Below are 17,964 nucleotides of genomic sequence, written 5' to 3' on the forward strand. Positions count from 1 at the left end.
CTCAGATGATAAGACTGAAGGTTTTGGTCCTCAGAGATCTTATTGACCAAAGGTGTCCATCTTTGGCCACAGTCCCCATACGGCCCATCCAACTCCCACGTGAGGTCTGGGACAGATTAAAATGGAATTGGGAAACACTTAACAAAATAATGCAGCACGACGTAGGTAATGCTAATTTGAGGTTTTCTAAGTCACCAGCTGTCCCATAGGATCCATTTGTGTCTGAGCTGACATCTCTGGTCCAGACCAATGCCCTCATTGTATCGATGATGTGACGGGGCTCCAGTGAGATTAGGGCCCTTGTTGGAGGTCACAAGGGTAGTAAAAGGCAGCATTAAGACCTAAACTCAGGTCTAGAGATTCCATATTCATCACTCCTTCCAGTCAGTGCTGCCTTGAGAAAACCTGAAGAGAAACAGACTTTGCCTCCTAAGAGTTACAGCCCAAATGAGGGTTTACATTGAAATCGGTTAATCACAACATTGGTCAAATAAATTTTAACTCTTTGAACTCCGTGCTTTGATTAGCTGGAAGGAAAACCATCCAGGAGCCTCGTCATGGGGGCCCGAGAGCCTCAGGTTCTAATTTCCTCGAGGAACATTTAGAATGACTTTCTAAGTTTGGGTTTGTCTCTTGGTAGAACTTAGTACCAAAGGGCCATATTTATTGGTACGTACAAGCTCTGCAAACAAAATTCTTTTTTAGATTGAATTTATTTTCTGAATCAAAAAGAAAATTGGTAGTTTCAGAAGTTGCTGTGACAGATCCTCAAGAATTGACATGTAAACACACGGTAGGAGTTCTGAATATTGTGATATAAAACCTGAGGAAATAGGCCTTAACAGGACAAGAGGAGGAAATCCTTCCGTCTCTAACCTTTCAGGCAGGGGAATTGAATATTCTATCTTTGTCATTCTCTCCGTTCCTTCCTTCCGAGCAGAAAACAAATTCAGTGTATAAAAGCCAGAAAGCGAGTGTTCTCTGGAAAATCCTGCTGCTTTAATGGAGCATTTAGTCTCGGAGGTGAGGGACACCGGGGCCTCCAAGGCTGTGCTAGCCGAGCCCTGGCTCTGGGAGGTTCACAAAGATGTCTTTTGCAGGGCTTCCTGATTGGAATGAGATGACATCCATCAGAGATGTAACTAGAGTGGGGTGGCTGGGGCTTTTCCTCAGGTGCTGACATTTAGAGGATGCTCGGGGCACACAGACCGTTTCATCAGTATAGAAACAAGTGAGCCGAGCACATGATAAGAATAACGGGTTATAGCAGGATGCTGCCAGATGGCGAGCCCGGTCCCCACGGCTTCACTTTATTTTGACGTTTTTTTCTCCCTCCAACCCCATCCAGATGAGTCTGCCTTTAAAAGTCATAAACATTGTTCTTCCTGGCGCGCTCTTCATGATAATTGCTCGGGTGTTGTTTTAGGAAGCTCGCCCCGGGCATTTAAAACCGCCAGTGATAACTCTTCCCCATAAGCTATAACTGCAGTACAAAATAAAACCTCAGCAGCGAGCAGCCCAGCCAGGAGGGGGATGGCTCTCGCCCCTCCGGGGATTAGGTCTCACAAAGTGCATTTGGAGAAAACGTACAGGGCAGACATCGGGGTCTCCTGGATCAGTCCCCCCTTTCTGCTGGGCCCCGACCCGTGGTCACCATCGTTAGAGGTCCCGAGGGACTCGGGAGCCCGCTTCTGCCCCAGCTTTCATGCTCAGAGCTCAGAACATCCCTTCCTCTCACCAGCTTTATAAAGTAGGTAAGGAAAGGAAGGCCATCCCCATTTTACAGAAAAGGAAACTGAGACTCGGCATAAGTAACTTGCCCAAGGCCATCTCACCATTGATTTGTGTAGTCGGGAACCAAAACCAGGTCTTCCTTAGAATTCTGCGTTCTCCACCCCTCCTCGGCTTTTGGACGAAGACGGTTTGGTTCTTGGCCCCACCTGGGTTTAAGTTGGAGGCCTCCGGGCTCATCTGGCTGGGGCGGTGGGGGCTTTGCCGGGCGTTGGCTCGGCCTCTGCTCGGATCCCCCGCTCGCAGAGACGGCTCCTTCCCGATTTAGGGTCTGTGACCGTAACCCTGGACACTTGGAGCGATCCCAGGGACTTCTTCTTTACACCCCGCAGGGCTTTCCCTCCCCGGGATGCTCTGACCAAATGGTTTGAGGACTTTTCCAGCGCTGATGGAGTTTAAGTCCCCGAGCATTCACTGAGCACAGAGGAAACAAGGAGCGTCCATGGGGGGGGACGCAGAGCAGAGGACTCAGGGAGTCCGTCCCTCACGGTCTGGAGCCCCCTCACGCTTGCCCACCCCGGCCTCCCGTAAGCTCCCTGCAGGAGCCCTCCTAGTGCGCTGGAGGCCTTCCCTTCTCTCCCCACGCGCCATCCCGCCTTTCCTTTCCCCATCGCGGGGCGGCCGCCTGGAATGGTCCTGCCTTCCCCGCATCTCGTCACCCTTCCTCCCCAAAGGTCTTTGCTTACACACCCGTGAAAGCAAAGTGACCCAAAGTAATTTTAAGTGAGGAAAAGGGAGAACAAATGGGGGCGTCAGGAAAGGTCTTGCTTTGCGTCCCCGAGGGTTCTCAGTGTGCCGCAGGTCCCGATGGTCTCTGGGGCCGCCCGGAGGCTCGAGGCCCCCTCTCGGCGGCCGTCTCCTCCCCTGGGGGTCACTCGGGGACTACAGTGCCGCGTGCCCTCCACGTTGTGCCATCGAGGCTGGGACCTGCCATCAGGCCCCGTTTCCAGGCAAATTATGAGCAGCCTGTTTTTGATTCTGCAAAAGGTTAAACGAATAAACCAAAAATGAAGGAAAAGTAAAATAATCTGCTTTCAGCGACGCTCTAGCCGAGGCCTGTGCCTGTGAGCAGAATCTTAATATGACTCAATTCAGCCAAAGAGTGCTAAGCCCCTGCCTGGGGGAGGCTCCGAGGGCCCAAACAGGGGAAGGCCTCCCCTCGAGGAGCTCCCCTTCTCTGGAGGAGAAAAGGTCCCAGCCCTTGGCTGCCGGCAGGCTTTGGCTGCCCACTGAAAACCTACCCGAGGTTTGACTCACCCTGGGCACCAGGAACTGGCTTGGGCAGCTGCATTGGGGCAAACTCTCTGCTGGGTAAATGTCACCTGGTCTGTGCCCCGGGGCTTGTTGGGAGCTTCCCCAATCCCGGCGCCCACGTGGTCCATGGCGGGGCAGAGGGGAGGGCACGGACCAGACCACTCATCCATCACTGACCTGCAGGTCCCCCCCCAGTCTCTGTGAGTCTGCCCAGCAGCCACCCCCAGGTAGAAGGACGGAGACTTGGAGCCCCCCACTCTTGGAGCCCCCCTTAGCCCAGTGGGCACCTGTGGAGCACTGGGGCTGGGGGCCGTCGCGTGCCCGAGTCACGGTCCTCGGAGTGGACAGACACTCGGAGTCCCCGCCCCTGGAGCCCCCCCTTAGCCCAGTGGGCACCTGTGGAGCACGGGCTGGGGGCTGTCGCGTGCCCGCGTCACGGTCCTTGGAGCGCTGGAGCTCTGGCTCAGCCCCTCCCATTCAGGACCCCTCCCCATAACATGTGCAGGTGCTGAGCCCCCTGAGCACGGAGGAAGCACAGGTGCTGGGGGTGGGGATTGCTCCCTGAGAAGGTAGCACCCCGGGAGGAGGGGACAGACCCCCCACACACACATAGGGGCAGGAATGGGGAGAGGGGATATGAAGTCCAGAACTGCCAGTCATTCAGCCAAGGTAAAACTCGAAACACTTCTGAAAACCTCACTGGGGGCTGGGGGCCAAAAGCCAAGCCGAGGGAGCTGAACTTTTCCCAGAACCCCCGGGAGCCAGGACCGGTTGTTGAGTGAAGAAGTGACGGCTTAAGCCCTGCGGAGGGCGGTTTTCAAGCTGTGTGGGGGAGTCTGGAAGCAGGAGAGTCCTTGTGGTCCAGGACCTGGCTAGGACGGGGACCGAGCAATGGGGGGTCTCTCTCTAGTCCCTCTGGCCCCCACTTCTGCCCCCCCACCATGTGGCTGCCATCTTTCAGATGCGTCTGTGCACGGCTGCCACTTGGGGGCACTTGTCCTGGCGACGGCATCGTGGGGGGGGGCGCCGTGGTCCCCTATAACACAGACCCCGAGGGGCCGGCCCCGCCTGAGCCGCGACCCCCTTCTCCCCACCAGGCAGTGCCCGAGTGGTGACCGGCCGGCCAAGGATCGGGGTCCCCCCCTCCGGGGGCAGCTGGGCCGGGCAGCGGACAGGAGACCGGACTCCCGAGTCAGACGCCTCAGTTTCTTCGCCTGCTAATTGGGGCTCCTGACAGCGCTCACCCCCAGAGTTACTGCGAAGGCCAAAGGAGAGCGCGTTGTGAGGTGCTCCTGCACCGGGAGATGAGAGTGTTATGTGTGCTCTGGGAAGCCGCATAAACAATCGTACGCATATCCACACATCTCTCATTGGAAGCTCGGCGCTACTGTTTTTGAATAGCTTTTTATTTTCAGAATAGTCGCAAAACTAGCTTTCCCCTTTCCCCTTGCAACCTTGTGCTCCAGTTTCCCCTCCCCAGACAAAAGGCCATCCCCCACAGGTTGGACTTGCGCGGTTCTGCCCTGTATTTCCACGCCGGCCGGGCTCGGGTACGTTGTTTGATCATCGGGTAACCCTGGGCAGCGGGTGCTGCCATTTCTCCCATTTTACAGATTAGGAAGTAGAGGCGCCTGAGGGAGCTGTCCAGGGTCACGCCAGCGGTCAGGCTCCGGGGTTGACCCCAGGTCCGTCTGCAGCGACCCTCGCGGCCTCGGCCGGCCTCCTGAGCCTCAGTTTCCTCCTCTGGAAAATCCGGTGGCAGCAGCGGCATAGCCGGGAAGGTCCCGGAGCCACGATGGCTCTGGGAGGGAGGACAGACCCCCACTGGCGGCCGCAGCTCCCATAAGGGCTGACCCGTCCGTGGCCCGGCTCCCTCAGGACCCCCAGAAAGGGCAGAAATTAAATGACGCAGATGCCCTGCCCTTGTCAGGGGGATCCCAAGTGAGCCTCAGAGGGAGGCCTGGAAGCTGTGACTGGGAATCATCATTCCTTCCTGGGCTCGCCGCACTCTGGTGGGATGCTGCGGGCCGGACCGTGCCAGCCTCAGCCTCCGGCTCAGGCGCTTCTCCTCGGGCCTCGGGGCCTCCGTGATCCCCCATCGCTGCCGTGTCAAACAGCATCACGGAGGGGGGAGCGTCCGGAAGGTTCCTGGGCCTCACTGGCACAGGAAATAAACACCGTGTCTGTGTCACCGTCTGAAAGCAAAACTGGAGAACACAGAGTGGTCCGGAGGAGCATCGGGCCGACACATCCATAATTTATGTCTGTCCGAGTGTGAAAATTAAATGAATAATGGGTCACTTTCTGAAGGCTTGGAGGGAAATATCATTTTCCGTCCTCAGCGGAGCGGGTGTTACTTGTTGCAGAAGCTCCTTGCATGACCCACGTATAATTGTCCTGGAAAAAGACATTTCTCATTTCTTCAGTGACAGCAGGAGATGGCGGCGATATTCCCATCATTCTCTTTGCCGCCAGAATTGTCCCAGAGCCCTTTCTCTGAGCTCACATCCTCATGCTTTATTCGGAGGCAGGAAGCAGTGTATCTACCTGTGTGAGGTAGGTAAACATTAGCTGTGGAGCAGTGGAGGAAGACAGTGTGTCCCACGACAGCTCCCGCTGACCTCCGTCAGAAGGCGTGAGAAAATAAAAATAGCCCCCAAATGTCTGAGCTCCCCCAGCTTGGGATGATCTCACTGGATTTCCCCCCAACAGCCCTGTGCGCTGGAGGCTTTTTTAGCCTCATTTTGCAGAAGAAAAGACGCTATTAAGTGCGAGGTGTGCCTCATTAACACGCGTGCAGACAGTGCACACACATGCACATCAGTGCCTGGGATACCTCATAGGGGAAGAGACCGAAGCTCATTAATAGGGATGGGACGGGGTGAGGTTCTCGTCCAAGTCTTCATGAAGGATTCAGGACCCTGGAGAGTGAGCATCTCAGGACGCCCCTCTAGGTGAAAGTCTGCCAAGGCCCAAAGTGCGTTTGTGTCTGCACTGACCCTGGCTGTATTTGGACTGAGTCTTCCAGGTTTTATCTGGACTGACCTTCCAGGTTGTGTCTGATCTTAGAGTCTTCCAGGTTATATCTGAACTTAGTGTTTTCCATTTTTGTTGTATTTAGACTGAGTCTTCCCTGTTGTATCTGTGTTGACCCTTCTAGGTTGTGTCTGGACTTAGAGTCCTCCAGGTTGTATCTGTGTTGACCCTTCTATGGTGTATCAGGACTGACCCTTTCAGGTTGTATCTGAACTTAGAGTCTTCCATGTTTGTTGTACCTGGACTGAGAATCTTTCATGTTGTATTTGGACTGAGTGTTGAGTCTTCCATGTTTTTTTCTGGACTGACCCTTCCATGATTCCTTGAACTCAGATCCTTAAAGTCTATCATGTGAGCCCTTTGTACTATAGTCAGTCAGCAAGCATTTATTAAGTGCTTGCTGTATTCCAGGTCCTGAGTGAGGTGCTGGAGATGCAGAGGTAAGGAAGAAATGGTGGCTGTCTTCAGGAGCTCAGGCACCGGCAGGGGAAGTGTCGGGAACTGGAATTTGGAGTGCCGAGCCCAACGGGGACTTTTTTGTGGCTGCGGTCCCAGTCCACAATGGTCCGCCTGGTCTCTGGCCCAAGAGCGCCCTCATGACCCCTTCCTCGCCCACCTGCCCCAGCTTAGTTTCCCAGGCCCCTTGCGGAAGCTGTTGTGAATGGAACGTCTGCCAGCTGGAGCTGTGCTGAGTCCCCTGGGAGGGGGGCTGGGGAGTGAGGGAGAGCCAGTGAAGGGCACCACTCGCCCCCTCCCCCTGCTCTGGCCCCTCCCTCTCACATCCCCACAGCCTTCTGAGACATCCTCCTCCCCAGGACCCCCAGGAGGCACTCATTCTGGGCCAGGCCCCTGCTGAGCGTGGGGAGACAAAGCAGCAGACGCCCCAAAGTATCTCCCCTGGAGGAGCCCATGTTCTCACAGGAGCAGAGCACCCCCCCACGTGTCTCCCACCAGCTGCTCTTCTCCCTTCAAGTTTAAGGGCAGCAATGCCCCGTGGGCTCCGCTCTTGCCCCTTCCCCTCTCTCCCAGGCTCCGTGTTCCCAGCTTCCACCACCTGGGTCCCCAGTTCACATCCACCTCACACAGGGGTGGGGTCCCACAGGGGGATGCCCTATTCGACTCTGACTGGCAGGGGGCTAGTCCTGCTAAGAACCACTGAGGGTCTTTAAGTGGTGGGCTAGGACAGGTACGGGGGAGCCCGGGGAACACTTATTAGCGTTTATCACCCCGAAGCCTTCTGTGCACAAGGGAGCGCAGCCGCCATTTACACAGCCCGTCCGTCCGGTGGGTTCTTTTCCCAAAGCCCAAGACCCCCCAGTATGAGAGGGCCTTGGGATGGTGGGAAAGAACATGCATTTAATAAGCATCTGACCATGGGTCCGCCTGGCTCTCACATTACAGAGAAGGAAACTGAACTCCGGAAGAAGTGGGATCAGCTTTTGGGGAGAGTGGACACTTTTAGGGGAGTAAAGCTTTTGGGGGGAGTGGACACTTTCAGAGAGAAAATCCCCCTCGGCACTCTTGCATTTTCATATAGCCTTGTCCCTTAGGGTTAACTTTTTCAATTTAATCAATTTCTTTTTAGAATATCCCTCTTGGTCCTGCATGCATTGGTTAGCGCAAACTTTATTATAATTTTTTTGGGTCAAAATTAAAGCATCTATTCTGATTGCTGCTTGGGATAGATAGTTTCTTCACAGGGTAGCCCCGACTACTGAGTGAGCAATCTATATAAAGTTTAATGGGGGAAAAAATGACTGAATATTATCTGTTGAATGGAAACAAGGCAGGAGGCAAAGAGTTGACAGTAACACAGGGCCCGAAATGATCATCAGTTGTGTGTTAAACCATGGCATAGAGATCTGGATATATTTGCACAACCCCAAATACAAATACCGTGTCATTTGGGAATTAGCATTTCACAGTTTCTTCTATCGCTGTCTATGAACTTCATAATTAAATGATAATTTTATATTTATACAGTAATTTAGGGAAAAAATTACTAATTTATGAAGTAATTTCATAATTTGTGCTCTGCAAAATTAGGTATCACAATTTTTATGCTAGCAACAGTGTAAGCAAGCTAAGGATTTTGGTCTTTATATATATATAAAGTAACATAAGTCAGGCTGAAAAGCTGAGTGTGAATTCACAGTTCCCATATTGCACAGATGGCTATATCAGGAGAACTATACATAGTCCAATGTGAGCATTGTAATAATAATAGGTTAAGACCGATGCTCATCATGAACACGTCAATAAGGTTTGAAAACAATAACTACATTGACGGAGAACTTTTTTTAAAAAATGTGCCCCCCCTATTTCCACAGATTTGCAGCAGTTAAAATTCAATTTGGAATCTGCTTAAGGTGATCATCTCCGTGGGGTTTTTTTAGCTATTAAGAACCTTTTATTCAAATGTTCACTGATGGGAAATAAAAAGCCCTAATCACAGCGCAACAAGAAAACTCACTACTTGGGGCAATATTCCACCGAGAAATCCAGATCCAACACTGAGAGGTTTTTGATCCTTTCCTTCGAGAAAAACACATGTGAAAGTTTGAAAATAGTAAGAGCGAAGTATGTCTTAATTGTCTGCTTATTTGGAAGTCTTAATATAACCGTCTTAATATAACTCTGGCTTCATAAGCGGCCCGGCCCCCATGACAAAAACAAGTCCTAAAGTTCCCGGATGAGCCCAATGACCCATTTCTGAGAGTGCGAATTGAATAGCATTTGTGGAGAGCTAAAAGCATCATGGTGAATCCTAAGCATTAAACAATTACATACCGAATATGTTCCTTAATATATATTACTTACTGACAGAACCTTCCACGTACCAAATAGATCACATTTGTTCCCCGACTTTAAGAGCAAATTGTCCTCTGATAGGGCAAGGCCAAAATAATGGAATCTTAGAAAATAGGTTGCCCGGACTGAAGCTCCGAAAGATGGGAGGCTGGGGCAACGTGTGCTCCGCGGGACTCTGGCCCTAGCACCTTCAGGCGGCAGCTTCTGGTGCCCCTGGTGGGGGTGTCTGGCCACCCACCAGGAGCCCCCAGCTACCTGTGTGGCCCCTGAGGTGCTCCTGATGCATGCGACCTTGGAAATCCCTGGTTCTTTCCTGAGGCTCCATTGGGTCATAGGTTATTCTAGAATTGGACCAGGCCTTGAGATCAAGCTCCCTGACCTACATCCCATGAGTACTTTCCCCTTCCCTTCTTCAAAATCAAGATTCTTCCTCTTCCCTGGGGAGAAAAGCGGTGGACTCCAGAGAATTTCCTCAGCAACAGGCCAGTTTTCCCAGGGAACTAGGACTGGGAACTAAGATTTAAATAGCTCTAGGACCTCCAGTCTCACAATGCCAGGCCAAGGGCACAAAGAACCCCCTAAAAATAAAGCACCGATGGAAGAGTTATTGCTCTTCCATTCCTGTCCTGCTTGGGTCTGTGCCACAAAATGTTTTGAAAAGATTATTTCAAGTAAATCTCTTTCACAAGACTGGGCCAGATCACAGAGCACAGATGAGAAAAGGGGGAAAAACATTTAAAATACAAAACTGGGGGCAGCTCGGTGGTGCAGTGGGTAGAGCGCTAGTCCTGAAGTCAGGAGAACCTGGGTTCAAATCTGGCGTCAGACACTTAATACTTCCTAGCTGTGAGACCCTGGGCAAATTACGTACCCCCAATTGCCTCAGCAGAAAAATAAAATGTAATCATAGTGACCAAGCTTGACTTCAGAGGAAAAAGTGTTCCTCCCTTTCTTCTTTGCAGAGTTGGGGAGCCACGGGTGTGGAATATTGCACACACTGTCAGATACAATTGATGCATTAATTGTTCTGGCTGAAATGATTTTTTCTTCTATGTAAAACAAAAGCCTGGTCTGTATTGGGGAGCAAGGAAAGTTATGAGCAAAATATATCAATAAAAACATTTTAAGAATAAGCTTTTTTTTGAGTAAGATAGGGATGGCTAGAGAAGACATATCCCTATCACGGTGATGTAGAAGCGGGGCTGGGGAAAAGTTCTGGCCCCAGAATTCTTGTCTTCAGCCTAATCTAGGGCTACTTGGATTGAAGCATGTTGCTCCTAAGGATCGTATCTTCCTCTTCCTCCTCGGTAATTCAAGTTTGTATAAAACTGGAACATTGACAGAGGGCTCTCCTCACGTGCAGCAGGTGGAATTATCTCTGTGTGGCAGATGAGGAAACTAAGTCTGAGTGGGGTTCCCTGGTTATACAGAGTCACAGCAGACACTTGGGCTCGCTGCCTCCAGAAGCACCTGGGGATAATAAGAATTTAAATTCAGGATACATTTATTAAGTTCTCATTCTGCAATCCCACCAACTCTGTTAACTGGTACTAAGTGGGGATGCTGATAATTGCTGAGGAGACAGATGAATCTGCCCTGCCCTCAGGGAGAGGACATTCTGGGAATTTTGAGCTGAATGAGAAAACAGAATTATTGAAGAGGGAAGAAAGTAGAACATCTAAGACTCTCCAACTCCTAATTCTTTTATTATGGGAAGAAAGAACATTTTCTGGGCGAGGAAGCTGAGTCTGTGGTGAATAAAAACTACAAGAGAGAGTTCTGGGTAATTAATAATCAGTTATCAATTAGATTAGCTCATGACCAATAAATTGATAGTGGTTTCTCTTGGTAAGAGACCTGATGGAGACACTAAATGCCTTTGTTTGTTTGTTTGTTTGTTCTTTTGTTGGTTTTTTAAAGGAAAGGCCTCCAAAAGGAGAAATCAGCTTTGATATGGGAACAGTTAATGAGGTGGTGAGCATTTAAACGAGGAGGTGGCTTGAAAACCTTCAGCTCCTCCTGCTGAGAAAGCGACTTGATCATGAGACTCGCCGCCTCCAGCACTATGGACAGAGGAATCTGTCTCTATTCTGACCACTAGGCCTGGTTTTCTCCTTTATGAACTGGGTCACCTTGAACTCTCATGGAGGGTTTCAAGGGCCTGGGATTTCCCCTAAGGGCAATAATTCACCTAAATTATTTTCTGTTTACCCCCTACACAGAAGTAAGGTCTCCTAGTTGGTGTTTGTACCCCGAGGATTAGGGGGTTCATCAGCCATCAGTGTGCCATTCCAAGACCCACTGACTGGTCTACAGGGGCTGGTCTCTGAATAAGGAAATAAAAGGAAGGTCTTCATCCAAATCTAATAATTGGTTATTTAAAAAATTATAGTAAAATACAATTTTTTTCTTAAACTCTAGAAAAGTGGTCCAAGGACTCACTTATGGTAAATGTCAGGATTTGAATTCAGATTCACTGGCTTAGGCTTTCTACTAAAGCCAATTTGTTTCTTAAAGCCAATTGTACTTTTCTACTTCGGATATGGGCTCAATGTCAAATAAACCATAGGTGTGACCTGTCATAGGAGGGAAGAAACAGCAGATTTAAACTTGTTACAATATTATAATTAAACATAGAAGTTAAAACAGTGACAGTGAATTTTAAAAATCAGTGTGGGCACTGTAGAAAAATCCTGAAGTCGGAGTCAGAAAAGCTCTGGGTTCTAATCTCACCTACAGTGTTAAGTAGGTTTGTGACCTTAAGCAAGTCATTTAGCCAGTTTCCACCTCAGTTTCCTCATCTGTAAAATGTAGATAATAATAATAGCACTTACCCCCCAGTTCATTATTAGGACCAGAGAAATAACGTTTGAAATCAGTTTTTTGAAAAATGTTTATGACATTCTTGGTCAACCTTAAAATGCTATAAAAATCATTGAATCAGATTTAGAGCAAGAAGGGACCTTGAAATACCTGTCACTTTAGAGACACGTGGCAGTGTGACCTTCTCTGAATGTCAGGCTCCTCATCTGTAAAATCTGTAAAATTATACCATCTGTATCATAGTCTTGTTGTAAGAATCAAAGGAGATAATATAGTAAAGCACTTTGTAAACTATAAGGTAATGAAAAAAAATTCTGTATTCTTGTGTATCTGTGATTCTATACATGTGATCCTTTCCTCCATTAAAGTTGATTGCAGCCTGTCCATCCATCCATCTGTTCGTCCTTCCATCTCTCTATCCATCTGTCTATCCATCTCTCCATCTGTCCTTTCATATGTCCACCTATCTACCCATCCATCATTCCTTCCATCCATCCATCTATCCATCTGCCCTTTCATCTCTCCATCCATCTATTGTCCCATTTCTCTATCCATCCATGCTTCCATGTATCCACCTATCCATCTGTCCTTCCTTATGTCCCTCTATTTATCCAACCAGCTGTATATCCTTCCATCCATCCATCCATCCCTCCATCCATCTGTCTATCCTTCCCATTCAGACCAAGAGGCTGAGCAGATAAGCCATGAAAACAGACATGTAAACAGAAGCCCATTCTTTTCTTTTTTCCTGAGGCATTTGGGGTTAAGGGACTTGCCCAGGGTCACACAGGCAGGAAGTGTTAAGTGTCTGAGACAGATTTGAACTCAGGTCCCCCTGACTTCAGGGCCGATGCTCCATCCGCTGCGCCACTAGCTGCCCCCAGAAGCCCATTCTCGAATCCAGTCCTTGTCCGTCCTCGGCTTTGGCATTTGTCTACACCGATTCCTTTAGCAGTAACATATGTCGCCTCTGGAAGGCCCCGGGGGGAGCACGATGACAGCTTTTTCATCTCGGTGGCAGAGGCAGTCAGGAGGCGAGAGTTTCCCAGCATCCGTCCCTATGGATGGAGAGCCAAGTTCTAAGGAAGGCAAAATGATGAATTATGTAAACAGGGAAGAGCTCCAGGCTGGGCCTTTTAGGAGGCGTTTGCAGATAATCACTGAAGCCGGTACCTCTGGAGGGAGAGGGAGGCACGGTGTCCCGACCCCTTGCCCTCCAGAGTCCTTTGGCTCCTTTGGGAGCTCTGCATTGAACTGGGATGGAGCTGGGGAATGGGGACAGAACAGAGACAAACGGAGGAGCCAGCGGCGGGACCCAGGCTCTCTGGGAAGCTGTCGGGGCCGAGGAGGTCCATCAAGCAGACTCGGGGGTCTGCCCGCCGCTCAATGGGCCGGGAGACCCTCCTCCCCAGTCCTGGCGATGGCCCCTCACCTCTCCTTCCTCCTGTCTTCCAGGGACCACGTGTTTGATCGCGCTCTTGTCAGACAAGGACCTCACCGTGGCCAACGTCGGTGACTCGAGGGGCGTCCTCTGTGACAAGGATGGCAACGCCATTCCCCTGTCTCACGATCACAAGCCTTATCAGCTGAAGGAGAGGAAGAGGATTAAGAGAGCTGGTGAGTGCAGGAGGGCCCTTGGGATTCCCTTTCTTCTATAAAAGTCCTCCTTTCTTCTTTCTTAAAAACGGATTTTCTCGATGCTTCTTGTGTTTACGGCCCCCTCATTTCCAGATTTATCCCTCTCTCCCAGGGGCCTTCCCGTCCCTTTAAAACTCAGGGCCCATTTTCAGTGATGTCAGACATCAAACATCCACAGCGGGAACAGATCATTGAAGTGAAAATAGAGATAATAGTAACAGCAGACACACTTAGGGAGCATTGTAGGGTTCGCACAGAACATTTGCAAGTATTATCTTTTTGGCCATTATAGCCCCCAGAAAATCAGCACGCGGGCAGTGTGGTCCCCATTCTGCCAGGGAGGACGCTGGGATCTCCTCAGAGGAGAACGGCTTCTCTATCCCACAGACGTCTCCAAAGCAGAATGTGAACACAGGCTCTTCTAGCTCCAAAGCTGAAGACAAATGTGACATAGTAAGGAAATTCTTATTATCTACTGAAAGAAAACAAAACAGGGTCTCCCTGGGACAGCTGGGGCAGTCGCCTTTCCTCCAGAGACGAAGGCCAGTGAATCCTGGACTTCCCGGTTCTGATCCATGGGCCTTGTCTGTCGCTCAAGGCTCCGTGCTGAGGCGTCTTTTGTACCAGTCGCTAAAAGTAAACACATGAAGAACAGCGGCCATAGTCCGTGGATGGGCAGGGAACAGGAGTTAATCATCTTGGACGTATAGCTTGGATCGAAAACTGGGTTCTAAACAATAACTGAGTCATCCGTCAGGCTCAGGACCCAAATGGCTCCAGGCTCTCTCTCCTGCCCCCTTCTCTGTCTCTGTGCATGTCTGTTTCTACCTCTGTTTCTCCTCTTATTTCCGCCCCCTCCCTCCCCCCTCTTCTCTCTCCCTCCTTCCCCCCTCCCTTCCTCTCCCTCTTTGTTTCCTCCTCCCCCCCCCTTTCTCTCTCTCCTCCCATTCCTCCTCCTTCCCTCCTCTCTCTCCCTTCCTCCCCCTCCCAATGCTATAACACAAACCCCCCAGGAGCAGTGACATGGGTTTTGCTCCCAGGTGGGCACCCATGGAAGCCCTTTCCAAGTGGGCACCTGCCATTTTCACAGGGGCTATTGATGCTCTAGTAGGTGATTTTCTGCCCCCCCCACTTATCTGCACAGCAGGTCCCCTTCTGCTCTGGCCCCCTGGGGATTCCCCAGGCCAGCTCCCCTCCAAGCCTTGCTCTGTTGCCCGGGGGCCTCTGGGCACTTAGTCTGAGGCTGGAGCAGGGTCTTCGCTGAGCAGTGTGGGTTAAGCAGAGACCAGCTAGAAGGCCCTATCAGCCTCTAAGTGAGAGCCCAGGAAACACCGGAGTTTTCCGAGGAGCAAATGAGAGAGGGGCTGGAAGCCTCAGCCCTGGCCTGAGTGCAGAAGGTGTTCTGGGGAGGAGGCGGGGAGGGAGACAGAGAAGAGACATAGAGACAGAAAAGGAGAGAGACAGAAGAGAGAGAAAAAGAGAGAGACAGAAACATATAGAGAGACAGGAAAAAAGAGAGAGAGAGAGACAAGAGAGGGAAAAGGAGAGAGACAGAAGAGAGAGAAAAAGAGAGAGACAGAGCCAGAGAGAGGGAAAAGGAGAGAGAGAAAAGGAGAGAGACAGAAGAGAGGGAAAAAGAGAGACAGACAGAGAGAGAGAGACAGAGCCATAGAAAAGGAAAAGGAGAGAGAGAAAAGGAGAGAGACAGAAGAGAGGGAAAAAGAGAGAGAGACAGACAGAGAGAGACAGAGCCATAGAGAGGGAAAAGGAGAGAGAGAAAAGGAGAGAGACAGAAGAAAGGTAAAAAGAGAGAGAGACAGACAGAGAGACAGAGAGAGACAGAGCCATAGAGAGGGAAAAGGAGAAAAGGAGAGAGACAGAAGAGAGGGAAAAAGAGAGACAGACAGAGAGAGAGACAGAGAGAGACAGAGCCATAGAGAGGGAAAAGGAGAGAGACAGAAGAGAGAGAAAAAGAGAGACAGAGCCATAGAGAGGGAAAAGGAGAGAGAAAAAGGAGAGACAGAAGAGAGGGAAAAAGAAAGAGAGAGAGAGACAGAGCCATAGAGAGGGAAAAGGAAAAAAGGAGACAGAAGAAAGGGAAAAAGAGAGACAGACAGAGAGAGAGACAGAGAAAGAGAGAGAGAGAGAAAAGGAGAGACAGAAGGGAGGAAAAAAGAGAGAGAGAGAAAAGGAGACAGAGACAGACAGGGAAAAGAAGAGACAGAGACAGAGAAGGGGTCAGGAGAGAGAGACTGCTAGCCATTTGGGTCCTGAGCCTGGCTGAATCTGGATGATGTTACTACCTCTGTAGTAACTCTGTACCCCCCCCCCAGCACCCCCTTTCTCACTGGTGAAATAAGGGGGTGGGATCGTATCCTGCTTTTAGAGTAACTTGAATCCATGTGCAGGTAAGTCCATGCCAGAAAAAACCCTAAAAAAGAGGACAAAGCCCCCTCTCTACGCTGCTGGCCAGGGTCCCAACCTTTATTAAATAAGCGCAGAAAGCATCAGACTGGCCCGATTTTGGATTCTCCTCCAAAACCAAATGGTGCGTTCATACCTGGGGTGAGCGCTGCCAAATGTGGGACCCGCAGGGGGCCCAACAGTCTCTCTGAAAGTTAGCCTTGGCTAGTTTTAGGGAAATGTGAGCTAAAACCACTAGGTTTGAGGCTGGGAGTTCTGGAAACATGTTTATCGCGTTGCCTTTGGTTTGCTTTTGTACCTTCTCGCTCTCACCCTTCCTGTTTGTCTCTGAAGTGTCCCATGAGCCTTCTGGGAACCTGTTTTTGTTGTCGCTTTTTAATCACCTCAGGGCTTTCTGAGACCCCCTCTGGTTGCCATGAACCGGGGTCAAATTCACAGGGTGTGGGGGCTCCAGACATTTCAGAACTGGCCAAGGGAGAGACCCCCGGGGGCTGCGAGAGACCCCCGGGGGCTGCTCCAAGATCTGGGGATCGCACTTTCATTCCTGCAGAGAAGAGAAAAAACCATAAAACACTGAAGAAAAAGCGACATTTCACAGGATTCGGGGCTGGAAGGGCTGTTGAGGTCTGGTCCCATCTCCTTATTTCGCAGGTTCCAACCGCCTTTCCTTTTTTTTTTTTTTTTTTTGGCTGAGGTGATTGGGGTTAAGTGACTTGCCCAGGGTCACACAACCAGGAAGTATTAAATGTGTGAGGCCAGATTTGAACTCAGATCCTCCTAACTTCAGGGCCAGCGCCACCTTTACTTTTACAGATTGGGAAACTGAGGCCCTGCCGGATGACAGGCTCTGTACACAGTCCTCTAGTGGTGATGTGAGAGCCCAGATGCTGAGCCGGATCAGGGGATCAGAGACTGGGAGATTCTGGGCGGCCACTGAACCTCATGCACTTGACAGATGTGGAAACTGAGGCACATTAAGACCTGCCCAGGCTCGCAGGGCCAGCAAGTGTCTAAGGCTGAATCGGAACCTAGGGCTTCTTGACACCAGCCGGGCACTTTCTCCAGCTGCTTAGCCCTCCCGACTTCAGAGCCGGTACTTCTTGCCACCAGGATTACTTCCTGACATTTCAGAGAGGGGTCCCATGGGGGAGCCAGCCTACTTGGGGCACAATCAGCAGGCACTAAATCAGGGCTTAACTTATTGTTTTGTTTCTTGAGAAAGTGATAAATTGGAGATAATGCAGATTAAACTTGAAAGTACATCGTGTGCATTTTTTGGGGGGAAAGGTTGTTAAATATTTATCTACCAGCTGCCTCTCCCCTCTGGTTCCCCACATACACTTTTTCCTATCCCCTCCCTGACCACACACACACACACACACACTTTTTGTGTGTGTGTGTGACCAGGAACCAGTAGGATTCTTCAAGCTGTAAAACCTGAGCTTGGGGCTCCGCTGACACTTGCTGGCGGCCTGACCGCCGACTTGATTTCTCACTGCAGAGTTTGCTCAACATGGGGACGCTAATTCTGTCACCGCGTATTTCTGAGGCTCACCCGGAGGGGGAAACACTAAAATAAAGAGGCCCACAGCAATACGGGAGCTTTATTGTTCTATTTCTGTTACGGAAGGAAGGCTACAAAATTAATTAATTTCTAGTTGTTCTTTCTTGTCGCAGCCATTAGGAGTTTGGTCTTTAGCTGAGAGATGTGTACGGAGAGCCATGTGTAAGTGATTTACTGCGGAGACGTCTCCGTCTCTTCTAAATATCTTGGCTGAAGACCAGGCCGTTACTGCCTAAATCAGGGAAGGGCGAGGAGCGCATTCATAATTTAGCTGTTTTCCGCGTCCATTTGCTCACCAGTGGTTGGCCGGAAAGCCTGTCGGGGAGGGTTCCGTTAGCCAGCGTCCCCAATGCTGCCTCCCCTCCCAAAGAAACCGGTAATTAATATTGTGATATTAGTATGATGTAATAATAATATAATGCTAATAAAAGGGGAGGCCCTGGCCTAGCCATGACTCGGACCTCTCTCCCCTGTCGGTGAGCCCGCCCAAGGCCCACACTTAGTGTTCCACATAAATCCTGTTTTGTTTGTTTGTCCCAACTGCAAACCTCTAGAGGGCGTTATTTGGGATATGTCCCAATGCAGCCTGGAGAAACTGAGTCAGGGACGCCGCTGTGGGGGGA

General features: G+C 50.4%; 1 protein-coding gene across 2 annotated transcripts in view; it reads left to right on the top strand.

Annotated features, from left to right (window-relative positions):
• Positions 1 to 17,964, top strand: part of PPM1L (protein phosphatase, Mg2+/Mn2+ dependent 1L) — a 237,035-nt gene that overhangs the window by 208,150 nt on the left and 10,921 nt on the right. For both annotated transcript variants that reach the window (XM_051983101.1, XM_051983102.1), the window contains one exon: positions 13,171 to 13,332. In XM_051983101.1, coding sequence (XP_051839061.1) covers positions 13,171 to 13,332 — 162 coding nt within the window. The remainder of the gene's footprint in view (positions 1 to 13,170; positions 13,333 to 17,964) is intronic.

The sequence above is a fragment of the Antechinus flavipes genome, chromosome 3, assembly GCF_016432865.1.
Source record: "Antechinus flavipes isolate AdamAnt ecotype Samford, QLD, Australia chromosome 3, AdamAnt_v2, whole genome shotgun sequence".
Lineage (NCBI taxonomy): Eukaryota > Metazoa > Chordata > Mammalia > Dasyuromorphia > Dasyuridae > Antechinus > Antechinus flavipes.